Below are 21,031 nucleotides of genomic sequence, written 5' to 3'. Positions count from 1 at the left end.
TTATCCTTTGTCGATGTATATTTAACACTATGCAAAACGAACTCAGCTTCCCTGAGAATTATGAGAAAAGAAAATTCTTAGGCATCTACCATGTGAATTAAAGTCTAATAATGAGACTGAATGATTATGTTTGTATGTGGTATTTGTATATGATGAACGGAGCTGGTTGTTTCTTGCCAACAGAGGGGGCTATTTGCAGTTAATGAATACCAAAAAAGAAATGGTGGTTCAAGTTAGTCTTGAGGTAATCATTGGTTGGAAACTCCACATTTTCATTTTTTTTTTGCATAATGATTCCATAGTATGAAATAAAATTAAAAACAGTCATTTACCATTTTCTTTTTCTTTTTCTGTACAGCTTGCATTGTTGGAACCTACAAGTCTGGAGTCGGACCCTCACACTGCAGTCCATGCCCTGCAAAGAGCCACGCAGACCACAATGCTACAAGACAGTGTACCTGTATACCAGGCTTTTTCCGTGTGCAAAATGAAAGTCCGGGTGTGGCCTGTACTGGTAAGTAGAAATGAGAAATGGGGGTGTGTTTACAAGAAATTGGGAGGAGTTTGAAGGTTGGGGAATTTGACAGTTACAATTTCAGCAGTGCTTAACTTGAATTAGAATTACTAGCAGAAATGGACATAAATAAGGTGTACACAAGTATATAGCTAAACAGCTTCTAAAAAGTTGAGAATAAAATTTATTTTTTTAAATGGAGAGAAATCAAAAGAGTCTAACAATTCTGAAAGAAAATAGTCTTGGAATTGATCTACCTATCAGAGGTTCTTAATATTCTTTATTAGAAAGATAGTTCATTGTCTTTTATGATTAAACAAAGAATTGTAAAATGGAATTGTTAAAATGCACTTTCCCACAAAAGACATTCCTGTGCAGTGTAGATATCATGTCTAATAAATATAGGTATAAACAGGAGTTACTTGTCTGTCTGCATAACTCCACAATAAACTACTGTACACTAAATTACCTGTAACACAAGTCAACCCAGGGCATTCCCTAAACTACACCCCCATGAGGTTCCCCTAATAGCCCACTGACAGATACCCCCTAACAGGTGCAGTCTCATCCTGACAATGTTTCACTGACCCATGTGACCTCAATGTGACCCTCGAGACTTCCTTTTTGACCCATAGTGACCTGGGGGTCAAGGGTCAACCCATAACTGGGTAGCAATAACAAATAGTAACATTGTCATGTCAAGAACAATTTCGATATTTAAGTTGAGATGTTGATCAGAGTCATGTAAACATGAGTCAAACATAACATCAAAGAATTTGTAGTTTTCTTTTACTGTGTAACCAAGTAACTTAGTTTCACCAAAGTTTCAGTGAAAATATGTCTAAAAGTTTGCGGCTGATGACAATACACTTTTAGCATGGTGCAGCCATCTTCCTTTTAGTCCATTTGGATCCAAGTAAACTAAAATGAGGCGTTGAGTACAAAATAGTCTGATCCCTTTTTTGGTATACTAAGAATCAGCAATCGGTATTGTCAATACGCACAAGGAACATGACAGAGTTGATGATGGCAGTAGGTAAAGTTGCTCACGTCGTTTAGGGAAGTTCTGAAGCTGTGAAATTCTGTTGATAAAAGAGAGATGAAATAAAGTCACCCTCTATAACAGTTTTTTTATTCAGAGTTCAGACTATAGAGATTTCAAAACTTCTCTTTGCTATAAAAAGTTTGTTTGAGATTGAATCCTCACCTCCTTTCCTAACTTTTTAGCTTGTTGTCAAATAAGTGAGCAGAAAAGTGCTGGAAAAGCCAGACTAATTTCCTGATGTTTGCTCAAAACTGACCACACGCACAAAAAAAAAAAAAAAGGAAAGAAAAGAAAAAAAAAAAAGAAGACTTTGTTTTTTCGGAAGGAAACGAAAGGAAAGATACTTGTACCACGACCCATCTGTTTAAACACTGGGCAGAAAGAAAAATACGTTCCTTAGTCTGTTACTATCAGAGGCTGCCTTTGCAAACATTTATCTCCCTCTTGGGCGACCGGGGTTGAGTGGTCCCTAATGCTCTACAGACGTGATCAGCATAGCTGCCTGGTTTAAAGTAGGCTTCTGGATGGTGAGAAACTTACAGTAATTGTACTCCGTCTGTTCAAATGTTGGATCAAAATAATACCCTGACCAATTTTGTATGCAAGGGGGTTTTGAAATTAGTGGTATACCGCTAGTCACAGGCGAGTGGTTTAAGCGGCAATACGAGTAGCTGTTGAGTTTGAGTAGTTTGATAGTGGGCAGTGGAAAAAAACCCAGAAAAACACGCAAGTATTTTAAAAATGACTCATTGTACAGGGCAATGGTTTTTTCTTTGGCTCACTTAACTCTTTCATGCGCCTACCAGTTGCTGGACCAGTTTCAATCCCATCAGAAAGTTGTAATACTAAGAAAGAAAAAAACAAAAAAAACAAAAACTAATTTTTTAGAATGGGAAAGAAATGACTCTTGAGGATGCATTTGTGACCTTTTCGCGCGGTCACCATTTGTAAAAAAAAAATACAAAATACAACAACATCAAACACAACAACAACAAAACAACAACAACAACAACAACGACAACAACAACATTAACAACAAATCCTGTAGTGATTCATTTTGAGTTATTTAAAGCAAAAATGAACTTAAGTACTTCAGAGCTTTAACTTTTTGCCAGTGTTGTATCAGCACTTTGCGTGAATGAAGCATTCCACTGAGTGAGTACTACCTCTTAGTCCGAGATGTCACCTTTTCTTAATGAATGGGCTGGGAATTTTGCTAAGGGCCTACATCATCACATTCAATACCCCACAATATCTGACAGGCTTATTTTAAAGTCTTCCATCAGAAGTCTAGTCCACCTGGACCAATTTTCAATAAAAATGACAAAAATCTGCACCTGGCATGCATTAGTACAAAATCACTTGTCCATACAAATATCAAATTATTATTATTGTTGAAAATCTCTTTTAAAGATGTGAAAACTTGCTAAAAGATTGTAGTTGCACCTTCGATTAAAATGTTGTTCAAAATTTACTCAAAATGTTGTATATGTTTTGGGTAGAGCTTTCAAATTTTTACCGCGTCAACAAAAACGGTTTTTAAAGAAATAGCAGGATGGTAAACATCTACATGACTAAAAATTAATGGATGTTCAACTTGTAAACAGAATTATCATACAACAGGTAATAGAGTAATTCAGCCAGGGACACAATTTATGAAAAACAAACTGCTGAGCACAGATTACAAGCCAACATATACTTTCATTCACATTGAATCCAGGCTTTGGCTGATGAGGCCCAATTATTGGTTTGCTTTATACAACCGACAGTGAATTTTGCTGACAGAGCAACCACATTTATTTATAGTAATGACATTTTTGTACCTATGAAACATTGCACATATCACTGAGCCTGCTATTAACAATACCTTTCCAATATTTCTCAAATTGTTTGTTTTAGTCTTCCTACCTTTGATGTGCATTTCTCTTTAAACCATGTTTACCAGAGAAATGTTTGTTTGATAAATTGAAATCATGGTTTCAGTTTGTATTGGTGGGGAAAGAGATTCTAATCCAAGTTCAAGGCTAGGTTTTGTTTTTCTGACCGCAAACCTGGGAAAATTTTTCCATGATATTGTCCAGGGCTGAAGGAACCCCTATGGGAGTGATGAAAGTTGTGCAAGTTACTCCTTATTGAATTAGAGAGAACTTGCGGCCTATTTGAAATTGAGCTGTGAGAATTATTTGTTGGTGTTTAACACATGAGGGAGGTGGCCGGGTGTTTTGTTTGATTGCTTGTGAAACTGGAACTGTGGGTAAACTATGGCAGGGTCAAGTCAAAACTTGATGAATAATTTGTCAGCTGGGAGAGGTTTTGTTTCACACCTCAGCGAGGAATATCGATAAATAGTAGAGATTGGAACCAACAATGTTTATGTATGGTCTACTTCTAAGATCAGAGGTGAACCCATCGCCTTAAGATAATACTTTGGGTAAAATATCCTTAAAGGTTGCCATTATTGGCACAAAAAAGGGATAATGTGAGATATCTGAAATTTTCTATGGTGGTATAAGACTCTTAAAACAAATTTAGAGACTAAGTTGTTTTTGAAAACCCATTTTCATTTATCTTACAGTGAAATCATTGTTTATGAGGGATTACAAAGGTAACTGCAAATATCTTGTAACCCATAAAAAGGTATTTGTCTAGACACATTCTTCACTTTTAAGCTGTTGATATAAAAGATATTTGCTGATTCAGTTTAAATGTGAATCTTGCACATAATGGAATGCCTCTTATTTGTTGAAAGGATTCCTTTTAGCGGTAGATTATGTAACCAAGGCGATCATTTCGCAACCAGGCAATGGAGAGTTTGTCTTGGGAATACATTTCTTATTTTCTTCTTGGACAAACAGTAATCCACTTACCTGTGGGAGGAATCAACTCTGTTTTATAACTTGCACATTATTTGCATACACGGTATAATCACTCAATGCATGACTGGAATGTTGATGTCTTATTTAAAAGGTTACATGGATCTCCGGCAATTGCTTGAGAAATGGTGCCATCTTAAATGCTGTCAGTTTTAAGAAAACTGATTTGTTAAGTTAGTCTTCTTAAATATGTGGGTTTTTTTTATTACATGGCTGCGAAATGTAAATAACCAGGGTATGGAAGTAGCAGCAGCTGAAACATAAAAACCCCATTACTCTCCGACATTAGATGGTCACTCAAAAATGTACCTGCCTGAACTTAGCGTCAACTTCAAAGCAACGTTTGCTTATCTGAACCTGTCAAGAGTTACCGTGGAAACAAGGGTACCAGGCTATTATTGGATGGGGGGGGGGGGGGTGCTAGGATTCATCGACAGGGTCATTTATGGTCAGCAAACTGTCACTCATTTTTAGCGAGGCAACATTTTACAGATGAAATAGAGAATGAGAAAAAATGGGTAAAGGTTATCCCTCTATAGCCGCTATAGAGGGCACCATTCCCTTTCTTTTCAGTTGTTAATGGAAGGGGAAGGGGAGGGAGGGGGGTCACTTTTATTCTCACGAAAGGTCTATTAAAGTTTTGGTTTTTTGTTTTATGAAATTCAGGACCTCCATCAGCACCTCGAGATGCACATGCAATGGTGGACAACAAGTCTTCAGTTGTAACTCTTACATGGCAACCACCAGACAACAACGGCGGCCGAAACGACATTGCCTACTGGATAGATTGCCCTCTATGTCCGCCAGACACAGAGTTTTCACCCCGCCAGCATGACATCCCCGGCCTAGAAGTCAACGTTAGCCGCTTGGAGTCACACACGACCTATGAGTTCCTCGTTTATGCCGTCAATGGTGTGTCTAAGCAGAGTATGGCCACTGGAGTCAAACAGGAGCATATTGTCATTAATGCTACAACATTTTCATCAGGTTTGTATGAAAATCATACTTCTAGAAACAAGTAAGGTTTATGACTGGATCTCCCCCAGAAAAAGGTTCCCTCAAATTCTTTCAAAAATCTTTTTTTGAGACACAATTTCAGGTTTGTTTCAATTTATTATGGTAATGTACTTATAAGTATATAATTAAAGTTTTCAGTTAAGTAGAATCAAGAAAGTATTTAAAGCAAGTTGAAAATTTTAGCTTTTTAGATATGAAACTGCATGGCTTGTTAGGACTTAACCCTCTGAGAGCTTTTTCCTAGGTGCCTATTCAGAATTGTTCAAACATTCACTAAATAAAAATTAAGGTCTGAAGCAAAAGATAAACAGATTAAAAATCAGCCCCCTTTTATCCCTGTATGTTTTCTGTGAAGAAACGCACAACTTCCAAAAAGTAGGGGGCCTAAATCATTGTGGTATTAGAAGTTACTATCCCGATTGAACAAAAACCAAAACTGAAAAGGAATTAAAGGTAACTTAATGTCTGAAATATCAACCATAGCTGTCAGCTTTAAGCAAAGGTACCAACCTACACATCATTATCATTATCTTTCTTCTTCTACTTTTCTTGGGGGATTTGGTGGGGGAGGGGGAGGGGGTAGGTGGCATTCAAAAGGATACAAGGGAGGGAGAATTATTCTACTGTAATAAATAATTCATCCTTGCAGAATTATCTAGTTTTTCAGTGGGACTGTTACTCTCACTCTCTATACAATCTCACTATTCAGGTGTCTCAATTACTGTTCTGGAAACCCAGATCACAGTCCAAGAAATCTTGATTCTTAACCCGATTCCCGGGCTCGGCCTGACGCAGTCACACCATAAAAACATTATTGTACAGTTCAGCAAGTCCCTGGACGTTACCCTAACCTCCCTAAGAAAGATTGACTTCAATCTCTCTCTCTCTTTGATATAAATCGGCCGGCAGACAGCAATGCAGAAATGCTGTGTAAATCTATCTCAAGTATGAGAAACTAGTATTGGCCTGGGGTACCCTTCAAAAATTTTCCCCTGCAGTCCCACTTCTTCACAATGCTAGGAAGGAAAGCTATATAGGGACTGCGTCTGATGACGGTATAGCGTGGATTGAACCAAAGTGCAATCAGAGTAGAAGATAATCACCGTTGACTTATTATAGCTGGAGGAGAAGTAGCAAATAAGAGCACAAACAAGCTTACACTGTGTGATAAAAATCTCACCCAATCACAAAAGTAACGTGGCATAGAGAGAAACAAGAAATGTTGAAGCTAAGTACGAGATCTTCTTTAGGTTTTTAGTTATATCTTAGAAAAAGTAAGCGGTAGTAATTTTTGTTCCAGTTTAGAACTACTGTTTTCTTAATACAATCCATGTACCTTAAAATTAGGGACTTAAGACTTAATTGGGTTGTGCTGATTCTCTGCAGGTCCATACAAACCACCATATAAAAATAGGAAAGAAGAAACAAAGGAGAGAGGGAAAAAAAGTGAATTTAAAACAGTTTTTCTGCTTATCATAGCTGAATAAAGTTATTCCTAAATGTTATGGTACGACCTAGTATACTTGAACCTTTAGAATATTTAGGCGTGGAACTTTCAGCATAATTCCTCTTGTTCTTTTTTAAAAACAGTGCCATAGAAAACAGAAAAACACTGTTCAAAAGTGTGAGCCTGTATTGCAATTGGAAAATTACATGTCCGAATATGAGAGAGTAGAGAGTAGAAAGACAAAGTTTTCAATGTAAGAAATGAAAGGGGAGAAATATTTGGCATAGACTGCTCATAAATCAAGTTTCACCGTCTGTCACTGAGACCCACAAATGACAGAATTAATTCTTCCCCTGTGAGGACCAACACAAATCAAGAACTACAGGAACACCTGGTGTCGGGGAAAACAACCATTAGAAATCCAATATATTTAGGATGGTTTGGATAATTGAATGCTGCTTGTCAAACCATCAGACACATTCTAATCTCTCAACCAGAAGTTCAGAGATTCCAAACCTACCAGCTGAAGAAAAGGAGAAAAAAATAACAAGGGTCGGGGTGAAAAAGTCTGAAATGGTAGGAGGAGATTTTTTGACAAATTGGCTTTGATTGCCAAGGAGTCATAGGCTTAATAGCTGCCAGACATGGCCGAGTTCCCTTACTTGGTAACAGACGGGCAAAAGATAGTGAGTGATTTTCACTGTTACCTATCGGTAGAGTTATTAACCCCTGTTAAGTGAAGTCTGTCACTTTTCTTTTTTGTAAAACTGGCTCTTGGACATGAGGTATTCATTTCAATCTGTGCTAACTTTTGCAGGCCAATGTTCGGCCAAAAGTCTGTCACTTTTCTTCTTCGTAAAACTGTCTTCATGGACATGAGGTATTCATTTCAATCTGAGCTAACTTTTGCAGGCCAATGTTCGGCCAAAAGTCTGTCACTTTTCTTCTTCGTAAAACTGTCTTCATGGACATGAGGCATTCGTTTCAATCTGTGCTAACTTTTGCAGGCCAATGTTCGGCCAAAAGTCTGTCACTTTTCTTCTTCGTAAAACTGTCTTCATGGACACGAGGCATTCGTTTCAATCTGAGCTACCTTTTGCAGGCCAATGTTCGGCCAAAAAGTCAAACAAATTTGGAGGATTGGCAGGTACTAGAACTTTCTTTTGTCATGTTTTCTTTACAAGACTTATCACAGGTTGATTTGAACAAATATATATTTTTGTTTCAAATGAGCTGATTAGTCTGCACTTTCATCAGGTCCAAAATTCAAAAGTCTTTAACAGACTTTGAAACTGATGGGGTAGCTTTTTGAGAATTGTACTTACATGTTAATACTCTACCAAGATAGCCCTAAAAGTTTTAAAAGCGAAGAAATTACAACCCCTTTCAAATGACCAATATTGACATTAAGTCCCCTCACCTCTTCCTGTGTTGCAATCATTTTGTTTTTAAACACTACCCCAAGCAGGAAATGCAGCAAAATTGTTTGACCAACATTTTAGATTTTGGGAAAGTCGCTGGCTTTGTCTCTGCTAGTTGTTTTGGTGTTGAAGTTCCCCTGAGGACCGACATATTATGAAATTGTCTGTAAACAAAGTGGATGTTTTAGTTTGGAAGGATTTGTTTTTTCAAATAGATTAGAAGTACCTTTTCAGTTTTAGAATAATAGTGGTCAGGATTTTCTTCTTGGTGTATGTTTTTTGTCTGTAGTTTCCACACGCTTGTGACTAACAACATTTCAAGTTGAAATGCAGGGATTCAAACAGATTCAAATTCAACAGGGTAATAAGAATGAAAGTTTTGTTCCTGGACAGCAAGTGATATGGCAGTTTTACATGATGATATAAAGACTTAATTTGTCAGCTTAATTTGCAGGCGTTTTCCCTTTAATTTAGACTTGTGACTGGGAAGCTCTCCTTAGTCGACTGACAGTGAACAAAACATGTCGGTAGATTAAGGCCAAGTACATCAAACTGTTTCCCAAAATAGGCCATTTGACGTCAACGTGGACACTGGTGACCTTGGGGAGGAGTCTTTCTAGATCAGATAAAACCTACCTGGGTGTTTTGTTTGGAGATTGTTATCAAATTTTCCTAAAGGCTGAAAAAACAAACTTAAGTATATCATGTGTATCATATTTTGTCCCCTTTTCGGCGTACAAGTCCCAGTTATGAAGGCAGCTTCAAAAAGAGCGACTTTTCTACTGTACTTAAAATAACTTCCCGTTTCTCAAACCACCGGAGTATAAATTCGAACAAAATGTTTGCTTTTTTGGAAATCATTTTTGGTTCTTCTTTTGTAACACTACAACATTTTCTTCCCTAAAGACATTCTTAAAATAATAGCCTTTCCTGGAGTTGTATTTAAACTAAGTCATTGTTGCAATAAAGCCTCAGATTTTCTAATGGATTTGACTTTCTCCGAAAGTAACAACAAAATTATTCAAAACTGGCAAATCAAGTTGACATCTGCACTTAAAAATGTTAAAACAACACTTTTTTAACAGAGAGGGTCTCTCTCTCTCTCTCTTGAGATTGGCTAGCTTGTCAATTCTAGTCCAGGACCCACGGGTTCTGAAGTGTCACTTTGATACGGTTTCAGAAAAAATTAAATGTTGTGGGCACCTTACTGGCGCCAAACGTTCCAGGGCCCCGCCATCCTGATAGGCCCTGCAGACTGTCCAAAACAAACATTGTAAAGATGACCGAAGCTTAAGCTCAGCCCACTTTAAGTCGTCGTGCTCGTTCAAATGAGTGGGGCAAGGGAGAACAGCCACCTTTTCAAGTGGTACGTGTTGTTCCAACATGTCCATTAATCGTTCACGTGTCTAGGGTAACGACTTTTGTCTCAAATCGGCCATTTCCCCCCTTCCTTTCTTAAGATTTTCCTCTCTTACCTTTCTCAATACTCCACCCACTTGCAACTTGGATAGCTTTTAGAGGCGGCAGGGAGTCGATTATTATTATTTTTTTAAATGGATTTGAACTAAATCTTAAATGGATTTGAATTTGTTCTCAAATGGATTTGAATTTGTTCTCAAATGGAGTTGAAGTTTGATTTCCGACTAAAGTTTGTTTTAGCCTTCTCACTTCTCGGTATTCCTCACAAAACATCAAAAAAAATCAAACATCGCACTAAAGTGTGAGATGTGCTGTTAAACTTTGCATCGCAAACTCAGGTGTTGTTGGCTAACATTTGCACGTCTATATTTGGAAACAAATTATGGTTTTTACATTGTACAATGTGAGCCGAGGGAATTCTTTGTAAATAAGTGATGTCAGGACTGACATTTCATGTACTGGGAGTTGTGATTTTTTTTAAATAATAAAATTGTTGTGCTGGGTTTTATTTTAGAATATAAATTTTCAGAATAATTTCATACTTCCTCAACCGTGAGAGGAATTTGAGAATATTTGTTCATCATCACCTTTTGAAAAAGAATGGAAAAGTAAGTCATTTTGAAGAGTTATTTGAAGCAGTCATGATATGCTGGAAATTTAACAGAACAGGTGGGCTTTCCTCCCAGAGGTACCTACCCAAGTCATCCTCAATGTCCCCTGGGAGGGGGGCAGGGCAAGAAAATGATGAAGAAACAAGCAGAATCAGAAGCTGTGAAAATATATTGCTGAAAATTGAATTTATCCTAACGGAATAAAAAGCAACCCCCTAAATATTGTCACAGCCTTCTGGTCTTGAGGACTGAGGACAACATTTTTTGTTGAAGAAAAAAAAGACTTGAAAAACAATGACGTGTGTAAACTTGGCCTCGGCGCTGAATTTGACCTACGGAAGGTTAGAGGAATAATCTGGTTAGAGTGCCAATCCCTTACGGCCCCCTGTAGTGAAGATTGAAGTGTAATTTGTTTTGTGGGGGGTGCGAGGAGCAGGTTTTAATATCAAATAAATTGCTGCGTTACGTTGGGAAGAGCATAGGATGTTGACATCCAGAGTGAGACTTGATGCCCTTGGAAAATTGTCCCCTTCCCTTTTGCTGCATATGATTATGGCATTCATGCAACTAGTTCGCAAAAAGATGGTCATAAGTCTTGTACGGCACCAACTTCATTAACACATTTCTTAGTCAGTTTAGAAAATTTGAAGACAATGGCAGAAAATTAAGGTCAAACTACATGAACCTCACGTGTAGACCCACTGTTCAAGTAAACAAAAATATTTGTAAATGAAAATGAAACCCACTAGTCGTTGAAATTTTCCCTGAAACCAAACAAAAGCTTGTGTTTTGCCAGAGAAATTGTGCCCGTTCATTTCAGTGATGGCAGTCCAAATGCAATTTCCTCACTAGTTTTGTACTGTGTCTTGAAAGTATGTTGCCAATCAAAGAGACTATTATATGAACAAACTTGGCATTCATGACAATGTTTCTGATTTTAATGACCACTAGTAACTCCTAGGTGTTTATTTGTCCACATCCACCATTCTCCAGCCGGACCTTTTCATGGCTTTATTCCCCCTTTATTAATCTGCTTCGATCACATCGCCCCCATAACATCACGGAAAGTCCTTCCAATCAAAGCAACACAAACAAACAAGCTCTGAAACAAGTCTCAGAAATTAGACCCTTCAAGGACAGGTTATTTTAATCATTTAGGTTTCTTCAGCGAGGGGAATTCAACTGAGCATTGTTTGGATGCAGTATTTCATGATTATTTGTGCTTTCTGTTTCCTGAACACTAATGCTGAGTGTTCGTTTGAACTGTCTCACAAACCAAAAACTGTGGGTCAGTGCGTAAAACGTAGAGCTAGTAGGGGCTTGAATGTCAAGAAATTCATACCATAGAGTAAGGACAGAGACCAAGATCAAAGGTCTTGGAATGTAGAATGTTTATTGACTACAAATATTTGTACAAGAATTATTTGCTTCACTTTGGGGAAGTGGTTTCTAGTTGGACATCTGAAGAGTAATACAAGTACATCAAAATGGATGTTTGGCTTTTTAGTTTGGGTTACTTGTCCAGTGGATGGTGGTCCAGTAGCTGTTTAAGCTGACAAGCTAAGCGCAAAGAATTGTTGCTTAGCAAATGTAGGTTACCATTATAAAATGTGATGTGTATTGCTTGGGTCTGATTCCCTACTTCAGTCTGCATAGCAGACAGATTTGTCAAAGATATAGTTTTCAACTGCCTCTCACAAAGTCTGTTTGAAACACTTCAGTGTAAAAAGTGCAAATTCATTATACTTTTAAGTATCCAGTTTAATATGGTGCTAAAGAAAGCACATAACCTATGCCACCAATGTGGTTTATATATACTCATTTTAAAACCATATAAACTCCGGGTTTTAGACATTTATGAAGCCAGGAAAATGACCCACTTGGAAACACTTCCCAGCCAGCCGACAAAGTTGCAACATTTAGCTGGCAATAAAAACAATCATGCTCCGTGCAGGAAACATAAAACTCTTATTGATTGCCAGTGACTGTGCATGTTGATCAAACTGGCTGGAATTCCCAAGGACGGTATGAACTCACACGGAGATTGAACATTCACACCGACATTATTCATCAAATAAAAAACCTGTATAAAATCCATGAAATCACTTCAAATTTTTCTGAAAATTATTCTCAAGTGCCATGAGAAATCATTAAAGAGTAGGTTGGGGCTGGTCCTTACTCTAGTTAGGGAAACCAAAGTTCAGACTTGTTGAATATGTTAAACATCTGATACCAGACAGGCAACTGTAAACAAGTACTCACGCAAAATGTATTTTACTTCTTAATATTCTGGCACGTTAATCCGGAGGTCGTTGGTTCGAATCCCACTCTAGTCAATTCTTTGTTCAACCCCAAAAATCATTTCTTAATATTCTAGTAGAAGTGAAATGCATCATTACCAAGTTGTGAGTAGTAATATAGTTCTGTCATCTATGACAGGCTTTGTCATCCCAAATAAAAAACCCTCAACTAATGCCTGGTACATCATAGAGGCAATTTCCTTGTCTTTGTGCCCTCATTGAGGTGCCCTTTATTCAGTAGAAACTGCCCTCACACAAATGAAGTATTAGGCCTGCTAAATAATAATTACTTGTCGATCCTAAAGCCAAACATTGAGAGGATGTTATTTTGACTTCTTGTTATCCTTGCATGTTGCAGTACCCTCAGCTGTCCGTGAAGTCAGCATCGATGAGGAAAGTTCAACCAAGACAACCCTAGGACTGATGTGGAAAGTTCCAATGTTCCCTAATGGCGTGATCACAACCTACCAGATCCGATATCGAACTACTGTAGAGACAGTCGGAGATAGCAAGTACCACTACCAGAACCACGAGGCACACAGCGAGGTGCAGAGGACACAGGTTACTGGGCTCGAACAGGGAACCGACTACGTATTTTCTGTAAGTGCGATGAATTTATCCTCGTAAGCGTCGAAGTTCATTTGATGTGTAGCGGCCCTTATGCTTTGATCATCCCCTGTCAAATGCGAGATAACATTTTGATTCAACAATGAATGTGCACCTGTGTGTTAGTTGGAAAAGCACAGGCAAGTTAATCCGGATGTTGCAGGTTCAAGTCCAATTTAAGTTAATTCGTGTGTTCAACTTTAGAAAAACTATGTGTACCCAGACAATTTCCCTTTTGAGGTTATTTCTTGACAAAAATTTAATGCAAGTCAACATTTATTTCATATTACTCTTTTGTTATGAAACTTATACACCGAAGATAGCATAGAGATGAAAAAATAGTAAGTTCGGCAAATGAAGGGGAAATGGTTAATATACAAAGACCAGAATTAAAGAAAGTGTGAGATGGTAAGATAAGATTGGAATCAATTGGGATCTTTTGAATTGATCTTTAAAGGGTCCATGTCGTCATGATCCAAGCAGGCCTGTGGCTGCATTGAATCATAAACCCCTACCCAGTTACTGCAAGCACACACACACGCACCCTCCATAATGTTACGTAGGGAGGGCGTGCTTGCAGTAACAGAGTGTTCATTAATCCATGTACAGCCACAGGCTGGCTTTGATCAAGACAACACAGTCCCTTTAATATTGATGGATAGTGATTTAGTTAAAGAGTGACAAAGCCTCCAAGCAACATATCTCATTGTGGATAACTCTTATCAGTTAAAATACAATCTTAATTTGGGTAATTTTTTTTCTCTCCTTTAGATTGCTGCAACCACAAAAGCTGGTATTGGAGAGTATAGCACGCCGTTTGTCGCAAGAACAGAAGGTACACAGGATAATGATATTCTTTTTTGTAAAAATGTTAAGTCATCTTAAAAAAAGTAACAATTAAAGAAAAGAATATTAGTGTGATGAATGAAAAGAATATTAGTGCGTTGTGGCCGAGATGCATCTAACATGCACTGGGTCGACTGCCAAAGGTGCCCTCTTAGCCTGCGGTGGAACACTTTGTAGCATCCTTCAGAGTTCAGTTTCTCAACAAATGGATGGTCATTAGCCTCCCAAATTATTATAATTATAACATAAGGTCTGGTTGCCTTTAGTGTGGGTTCGAACCTAGTCATGGCACTTGTGTCCTTAAAGCAAGACACTTAACCATCGTTGTTGTTAATCATTGACATCATACAAAAGGGCATCAGAGCTTCTTGAAGAGAAAACAAGATTACGAATCATTGTCATTGCTCAAATTTGGGTGGGATGAATGGGGCCTGTCCCAAAACTTGATCTTTTTTTCACTTCAGTTAATGACTGCCAAACTTCCAATATGAAGCAGTTTACCTAGCAGAAAAGAGATGTTTGGATAAATAAGATGTGTTCTTTGATTGGATTAGTCAGTCGTAACCTAACAAGTAAAACTGATCAAATATGGGGTTTGAGGCAATCAATTTATATATATTTGGTTTGCAGTAGTGCCATGTGTGTATCTACTTGCCATGTACCTTTGTTCTTTTGAGAACTTGTCTCACTTTATACTCTACTACCTTGGAGTAGATTTTCTGAATTTTGGAGACTTCTCAGTTCTGGAAAGAACTGTTCTGCTTTTTAACTACTACCTGGGTGGCGGTTAGGAAATCGATCGGGACTATCCTACTTAAGCTTTAGTGCGACTTCTCTTTGTAAACTGACCATGTTTTTCCTACTCTTTTAGGTGGTCCTAAGAATGCGCCTTATGGCCCAGCAATTATTGCAGGGGCAGTTGCCGCAGTTTTTGTCATCATGGTGTTAGTGGCCGTTGTTATATTCCTCCTAATATGCTGGAGAAGGTACAGTAACACTTTCCTTAGTATTGCATGGTTGTGTGTTTCTGGTAGTTTGATTAATATTTCTTGGCCACCAGCCATTTATGGCTTTGAGATGGCTGGCACTGGCCTGTTTCAAAAGCAACTCCGTGTCTTGACAGTTGTTTGTATTTTGAAGGCGTTCCAACCAGGAATTGTTCAATCAGACCCTGGTAGTCTTTTCTTTACCTCTTCTATAGACCAATTTCAAGTTTGTATCGGCCATTTCTTATTTCAGAATGAATTTCTAAGTATTAAGAAACAAAAGGAGACATTGACAGTTATCTATATCTCAAATATAAAATAAATTATACAAAAATATTTTAATATATATAAATTGTTCAATGTTAATTAACAATGTGTTCTTAATCTGTTCTGTAAATTATTCTTGTGAAGCATTAATGGCATGAAAATTATATGTCAACTCAGAAAAACTGTTTGACATTTTGTCATTTAAGTGTCATCGATAGTGCCAAAATGTCACTGTAATAGCATCATTTTGAATCCACTGATTTGATAGGGCTTCTGTATTTATGTGTTTATTGTTGTTTTACTACTTGGCAGGCAACGGTTGACATTGTTTCTTTCTGGTAGGCATTCGGGTGTACTCCAAGTCTTTTTAAAAGTTCTGTTAAGAACTGTAACCCACAACTCTCCAATAATAAAGGGGCAGTAAAGACAATGCTTTAATTATTGTCCTTTAAAAGAAGCTAATAGTAATGGTTGATTTTAAAAATATTAACCATTTAGGTAAAACTAAATTTTCCATTAATTTGAAAGTAATGTCTTGTGAATTTCTTTATAAATGAAAGCTGAAAAACAGTTTTCTTCCCTATCTTATTTTTGATGAGAGGTGCAGAATGTAGTTACACAATTTTGACAGTCTCCTGAAAATCAAGGGGGAGGTTGAGTGATAAGTAACATTTAAAAAAAACACGAGGACAAAAAGAAAGAAAGAAATAGTGTCACCCGAAAACTGTGTGTATTCCTTTAACATTATAACCTCATTCACTCTGTTACATATCTGTTTAGAAAGATGGGCATGAAAGTTAATTCCATGCCCCACGACATCCAGTTAGATAGAGTAGGAGTTTGGAACAGTAGAGGGGGCTGTTCAGCTGGTTGCATTATGTTACACAATCTCCATTCTAATGTTAATCTCCAACATGAAACAAAAATGATTTTTTTTTTATTGGTTTGGAGCAGTTGGACAGTGCCCTCTATTGTCAGCTCTGAGGATTTAGTTATTATCCCCTTCCCTTACCCCTTCACATAACTTAACTCATTTCCCTACTAACAATCATCCTTGAAACTGTCCTTCCCACCAAATGCATCCACCCTCTCCAAAATAAAATGAATCAGATTATTGCCCCCCTTCCTCTCCCTCAAATAATATAAGTTTGCTTAAAAAGCAGCTAAATGAAAACCAGTTTAGTTTTTGTTTTATTTGAAATGTTAAGTCCAAGTTTATTTTTCTTGTTTTAGTTTGTTTTTGGTTCCCCAAGTATAGTTTTTGTTCAGAGAATTTATTTTTTATGTTGCCAAAATCCACCCTTTACCCTTAGAGCTTCAAGTGTTTTTTTTCTCAGAGTTTTTATGGACATTTGGTGTGTCTTCCTGTAGAATTGAGACTCGGCATTATTAACAAAGTGTCTTATTTGGTGATTGGAATGGGAGTATAATTTGTGACCCACCATAAAAAAAAAGGTTGAAGTGTGCTTGCTCGAACATTGTCCAGTTTGATTGTATTGAATAAACCCAACTCCAAATGAGGATGTCAAATTTGCTGAAACTGTAGGTGAAAAGTTTTTTATAAATATCCGAAACTGCAGGTAAAACTGAACATATCAAATGTTTGTCAACAGTGTATCTAAAAGTATGCACTGTGCCCTCTCCTATAAGGTCATACCTTTGGATGATAATTTCAAAAAGTGAGAGGAAAACGTAGGTGCAGAATAAACCATGGCACCTGAAAAGTTTTGGATTCCTGCTCTTAGATTTCAGGAAAGCAAACCCTTGTAGTTCTAAGTCTAAGTTCTATCCGGTATTAACACCAAATGTCTAACTCTGAAGAGAGAGTACCCCACAGTAGAGACTTGTTATAAGTTTTTTTCTCCTCGCTGATTTTTCTCATCTTTTTATGTTGAACTGTGTTTCTTTTTTGATTTCCTTTGCATGTATGTTTTCCTTTTTTGGTTTGCTCAGGCGGTTCATGTACAACATGCGAAGAGACATGGCCGATATTAAGTACAGTTCCATTAGGTAAACCAACAGTACGACCGATCGATTGAAGATTTTTATCGCAAAATTTTACTGCTTCTTGATCTACAAAGATGGAGTTCTTCCAAATCTTGAAAATTAATCTCTGAAAAGTGGAAACCTAACACTAACCTAACGGATATTTGAGAGTTTTCAAATAGAGTGGGTATTTGATTAACACCGTTTGTAACGAATTTGATTTGCGGTTGCTTTGGAAGAGTCCATTTTGAAGTTCAGGGGGTTTATGGTATGAGGACTTTTGGCATTTAGATGGTGACTCATATCTTGTATGCTGTTTGTGCTGCACAATCTGCCAACATTTAAGACACTTCTAAGAGGTACAAAATAATCCTGGATTTTTTGGGTTAAAAAACATACTTTTTTTGGGGGTGGGGGGAGGGAATACCTTTCTTTGAATACATATTTTTAGAATCCAATTTGGAATGGAGGAAGTTTTCCGTTGATCTTTCTTCCAAATTTAACATCTTGGATTAGAGAACTGCGACTTTTACTTTCAAATGGTGTGTTTGTTTAGAATTTCCTCAAAAAAATATATTATGTGCACATTAGAAAGTTGAATTCTGTTGTGAAGTTGAGATTGGTAACTTCAGAATTATGAAAAACAAAACAAAAACAAACATTATGTGTCATCCAAGTGTTCAATTCTGGACTGAATGATGTGTCAGTAGAAGGGAAAGCTAAGAGAAAAATAATTGACTTGGTCAGGCAATATATTTTAACATTTAAGTGTACCTCAAGGAATAGTTTTGGATGTGGTATGTGCTGACGACAAAGTTTGCTGATAAAGTTTCTGGTCCATTGGGGCTCATAAGCATTGGTTGTAGGTTCTCTCCTCATTCATAACCCAAATCCTGAAGTAGATCACCTTATTTATTTACTCCAAGCTTAATTTCTCTCTTTATGTACCCAAAACAAAGAAAAACAAAATATATGCCTGTGTTTGTAGAAATTGTCATGCGACAAGGTTGTTGTTAAAGTCTTCCACTTTTCTGTTGTCTTGTCTTGAGCTGTCTGCTGCCCTCTATCCTTGCTTGATGTCAAGCCCTTAACCTTTTCACCCAATCATTCATTTGTTATGATCATGCGAGGTGTGTAACCATGGTAGTCAAAGTGTTAGTTTAGTCATACATTGTAAACGATAATATCATTTTTTTATTTGACTGTTTACAAAACAAACCATTTTTTTTCTGTCAGGTTATTGTTGACAGATGGTTCTAGCCCTGAAAATGTTTCTTTTCCCTGAGAGTTGTACCTTTGTTAACATAAGGTGATGAATCTGGAGATAAGATAATATCTAAACTGGTAGCTTCAAGTAGAACCTCCTTATGTGTGCTGGCCAAGTAAACACAATTTTATGCCAAGTGTTCAAAGGCCCGTATTTATACAAATGAGGCACAAAATTGAGGGCCAATTCAACATGTTTGATTACAAATAAATAAAACTGCATCAAAATGTTTCGTTCGGGCTTTGCAGTCACATTTGTGTTGCAATTTTCATATTAATATTTCATCCATCACAAAATGATTTTTTTTCCCCCTGCTATTTGTGAAAGTTTGAATTGAAGTTTCACAGTTGATTAAACTGTTAGGGGGTTGTGCCTGTTTGAAACAGACGGCTTTCTCTGTTTGATCAAGATATTTGATTGGGTTGTACAACAAATCTACCATCTGAAATCTAACTGAACTGATTATGAATGTATTATGCTTGTACCATGGTTATGCATCTCCCTTTAACCCCCTGCCCTCTTCCCATTCCTCCTTCTTACCTATTGCTCCATTGACTCATCACTCATTCTCTCACTCACTTTCCTCACTCACAACAAACCTAACGACTTAACCATCAACCTGGGCGTCAACTTGGGCTTTCACAGACGCAAGGCTAACCAGCTGTACCTAAAGATTGCCTCCTGTCCGAATAACGGGTAAACATCATTTCTCTCTAACACATCTGTTGTCAGGAACTTTTTTGTCCCCAAACAGAAATGTTGTGTTTTTGAGTTCAACCTGTACCCATCATGAAAATTCCATCCAGAAATAATTTTTGTGATTTTTATGATTTAATCATCGGTAATTAGAAATTGGTGTCTTTGTGTACTATTGTCTCCCGGTTTATTTTGTTAATATAGCATCCAAAACCTCATGTCATTCATTGTGTCCAACTGAAAAGTTGTGACTTTTTGATTTTGTGCTTCGGGGAAAAAACATGAAATGCTTTATAAAATTAGAACTTCTAAAAGAATATTTAATAGAAAAAGAAAAGAAAAAAGAGAAGAAAAAAAAAAAAGGCAGAAAAATGGTTTACATTTATAGATGCACTTACATCCCCCTCACAATCTTTTTATGCAAAATGTTTTCACATCTGATTGCCTTGGTAACAATTTGCATTGAGCATTTTGATTGGTTATCCTCCGCTAGAAATATTAATTTTTTCTTGGTGTATCATCATCTGCTACCATTTCGGGCATTTTGTTTGCTTCAATTGTTTGATTTACGGCTTTGTTCATTTTCCACATCCACATGTAGCTGTACATTTCTGTTTTAAAAAGGGTTAATTTATGCATTTTACTTTTTGCATTCAAGTCTTGCATATGGATAACCCTATGCCAATCATTAATTCATTGCATATTATGTTTAATTTACCATCTACATGTACCTGTACATCTGCAGCTATTTCATGTGTATAATTCAGTTTATGATAGAACTTATACAAGAACACACAAAGTTTATGTATGGGGTTTCTTCAAACGGTTGTATACTTTTGAGATAAGCAAAGACCAGACAAAAAAAAAGACAAAACAACCTTCCTTGAACAAAACAAAAACCCAAACATTGTGTGTTCTTTGACAAAACTCCATTGAGCTGATTAAAAGTCGTCTTCATTATAATTTTCTTCATGAATATTAATTTGCCAAACATTTCCAGTATACAAATTTTATAATCATTCTTTTCTCCCTTCCCAAACTTTGTTTAACTTGCGAGAAAAAAAAATATATATATAAAACCAAAAAATCCTTAAATTTCATGTATTGGAAATTAAGTTTCTGAAATTGTTCGTTTTGACATCTTTGAAATTAAGCTGTTGTTCTGACCTTAATGACAACCGTGGGAAGGGCTTTAGTGATACAAATCATAACCCATACAAATGGGGGAATATATAGCTGATGAAATAATGTTTGTAAAAATAGTTGCATGGCTTTATAAAAGAGCACGTTCTGAGCTACTTTAGCCAGTTTGCCAGTGGATGGGTAAATTCAGCGGCTGTATCAAAGACAAACACTCACTCAATCTTGACCTGTTGAAAGGGTTTCCATGACTGGAATATCTCTTAAATGTAAATTAGCCCAGAATATTCCTTTCAGTGCTTGGGATGGATCAAGTCTAAGGAAGTAAAACAGGAATTTAAGAAAACATTACTGCAAATTCCACAAAATCTGGGAATTTCTTTTAAAGGAAATATTTCAAGTTTGCATCTCTGAAATTAATTTTGTTTACATATCAATAAGTTGAGGTTTGAATTACGTAGTTTCCAAATCAACTCATTTCCTCTTAATTAATCAAATCCTTTCAGTTCTAAATTTAACACACCTTTTAATCTGGATCTTTTTGAATGTGTTGATAAAGTTTGGATTCCAGCTTTAAAAAAAAACAACAA

The 21,031-nt window shown here is 36.9% G+C and overlaps 1 protein-coding gene across 3 annotated transcripts in view; it reads left to right on the top strand.

The window, feature by feature from the left end:
- Nucleotides 1-21,031, top strand: part of LOC139951118 (ephrin type-B receptor 1-B-like) — a 194,401-nt gene that overhangs the window by 161,804 nt on the left and 11,566 nt on the right. The window contains exons 4-9 of one of the 3 annotated variants that reach the window (XM_071949958.1): nucleotides 359-514; nucleotides 5,099-5,419; nucleotides 13,006-13,247; nucleotides 14,025-14,088; nucleotides 14,971-15,085; nucleotides 19,251-19,301. In XM_071949958.1, coding sequence (XP_071806059.1) covers nucleotides 359-514; nucleotides 5,099-5,419; nucleotides 13,006-13,247; nucleotides 14,025-14,088; nucleotides 14,971-15,085; nucleotides 19,251-19,301 — 949 coding nt within the window. Of the gene's footprint in view, nucleotides 1-358; nucleotides 515-5,098; nucleotides 5,420-13,005; nucleotides 13,248-14,024; nucleotides 14,089-14,970; nucleotides 15,086-17,305; nucleotides 17,363-19,250; nucleotides 19,302-21,031 lie in introns of all 3 variants that reach the window. The other 2 variants (XM_071949957.1, XM_071949959.1) reach the window with 2 other exon arrangements.

This window comes from Asterias amurensis, chromosome 18 (genome assembly GCF_032118995.1).
Source record: "Asterias amurensis chromosome 18, ASM3211899v1".
In the NCBI taxonomy this organism is placed as follows: domain Eukaryota; kingdom Metazoa; phylum Echinodermata; class Asteroidea; order Forcipulatida; family Asteriidae; genus Asterias; species Asterias amurensis.
The sequence above is the reverse complement of the archived record's forward strand: the minus strand, read 5'-3'. Positions and strand labels throughout refer to the sequence as shown.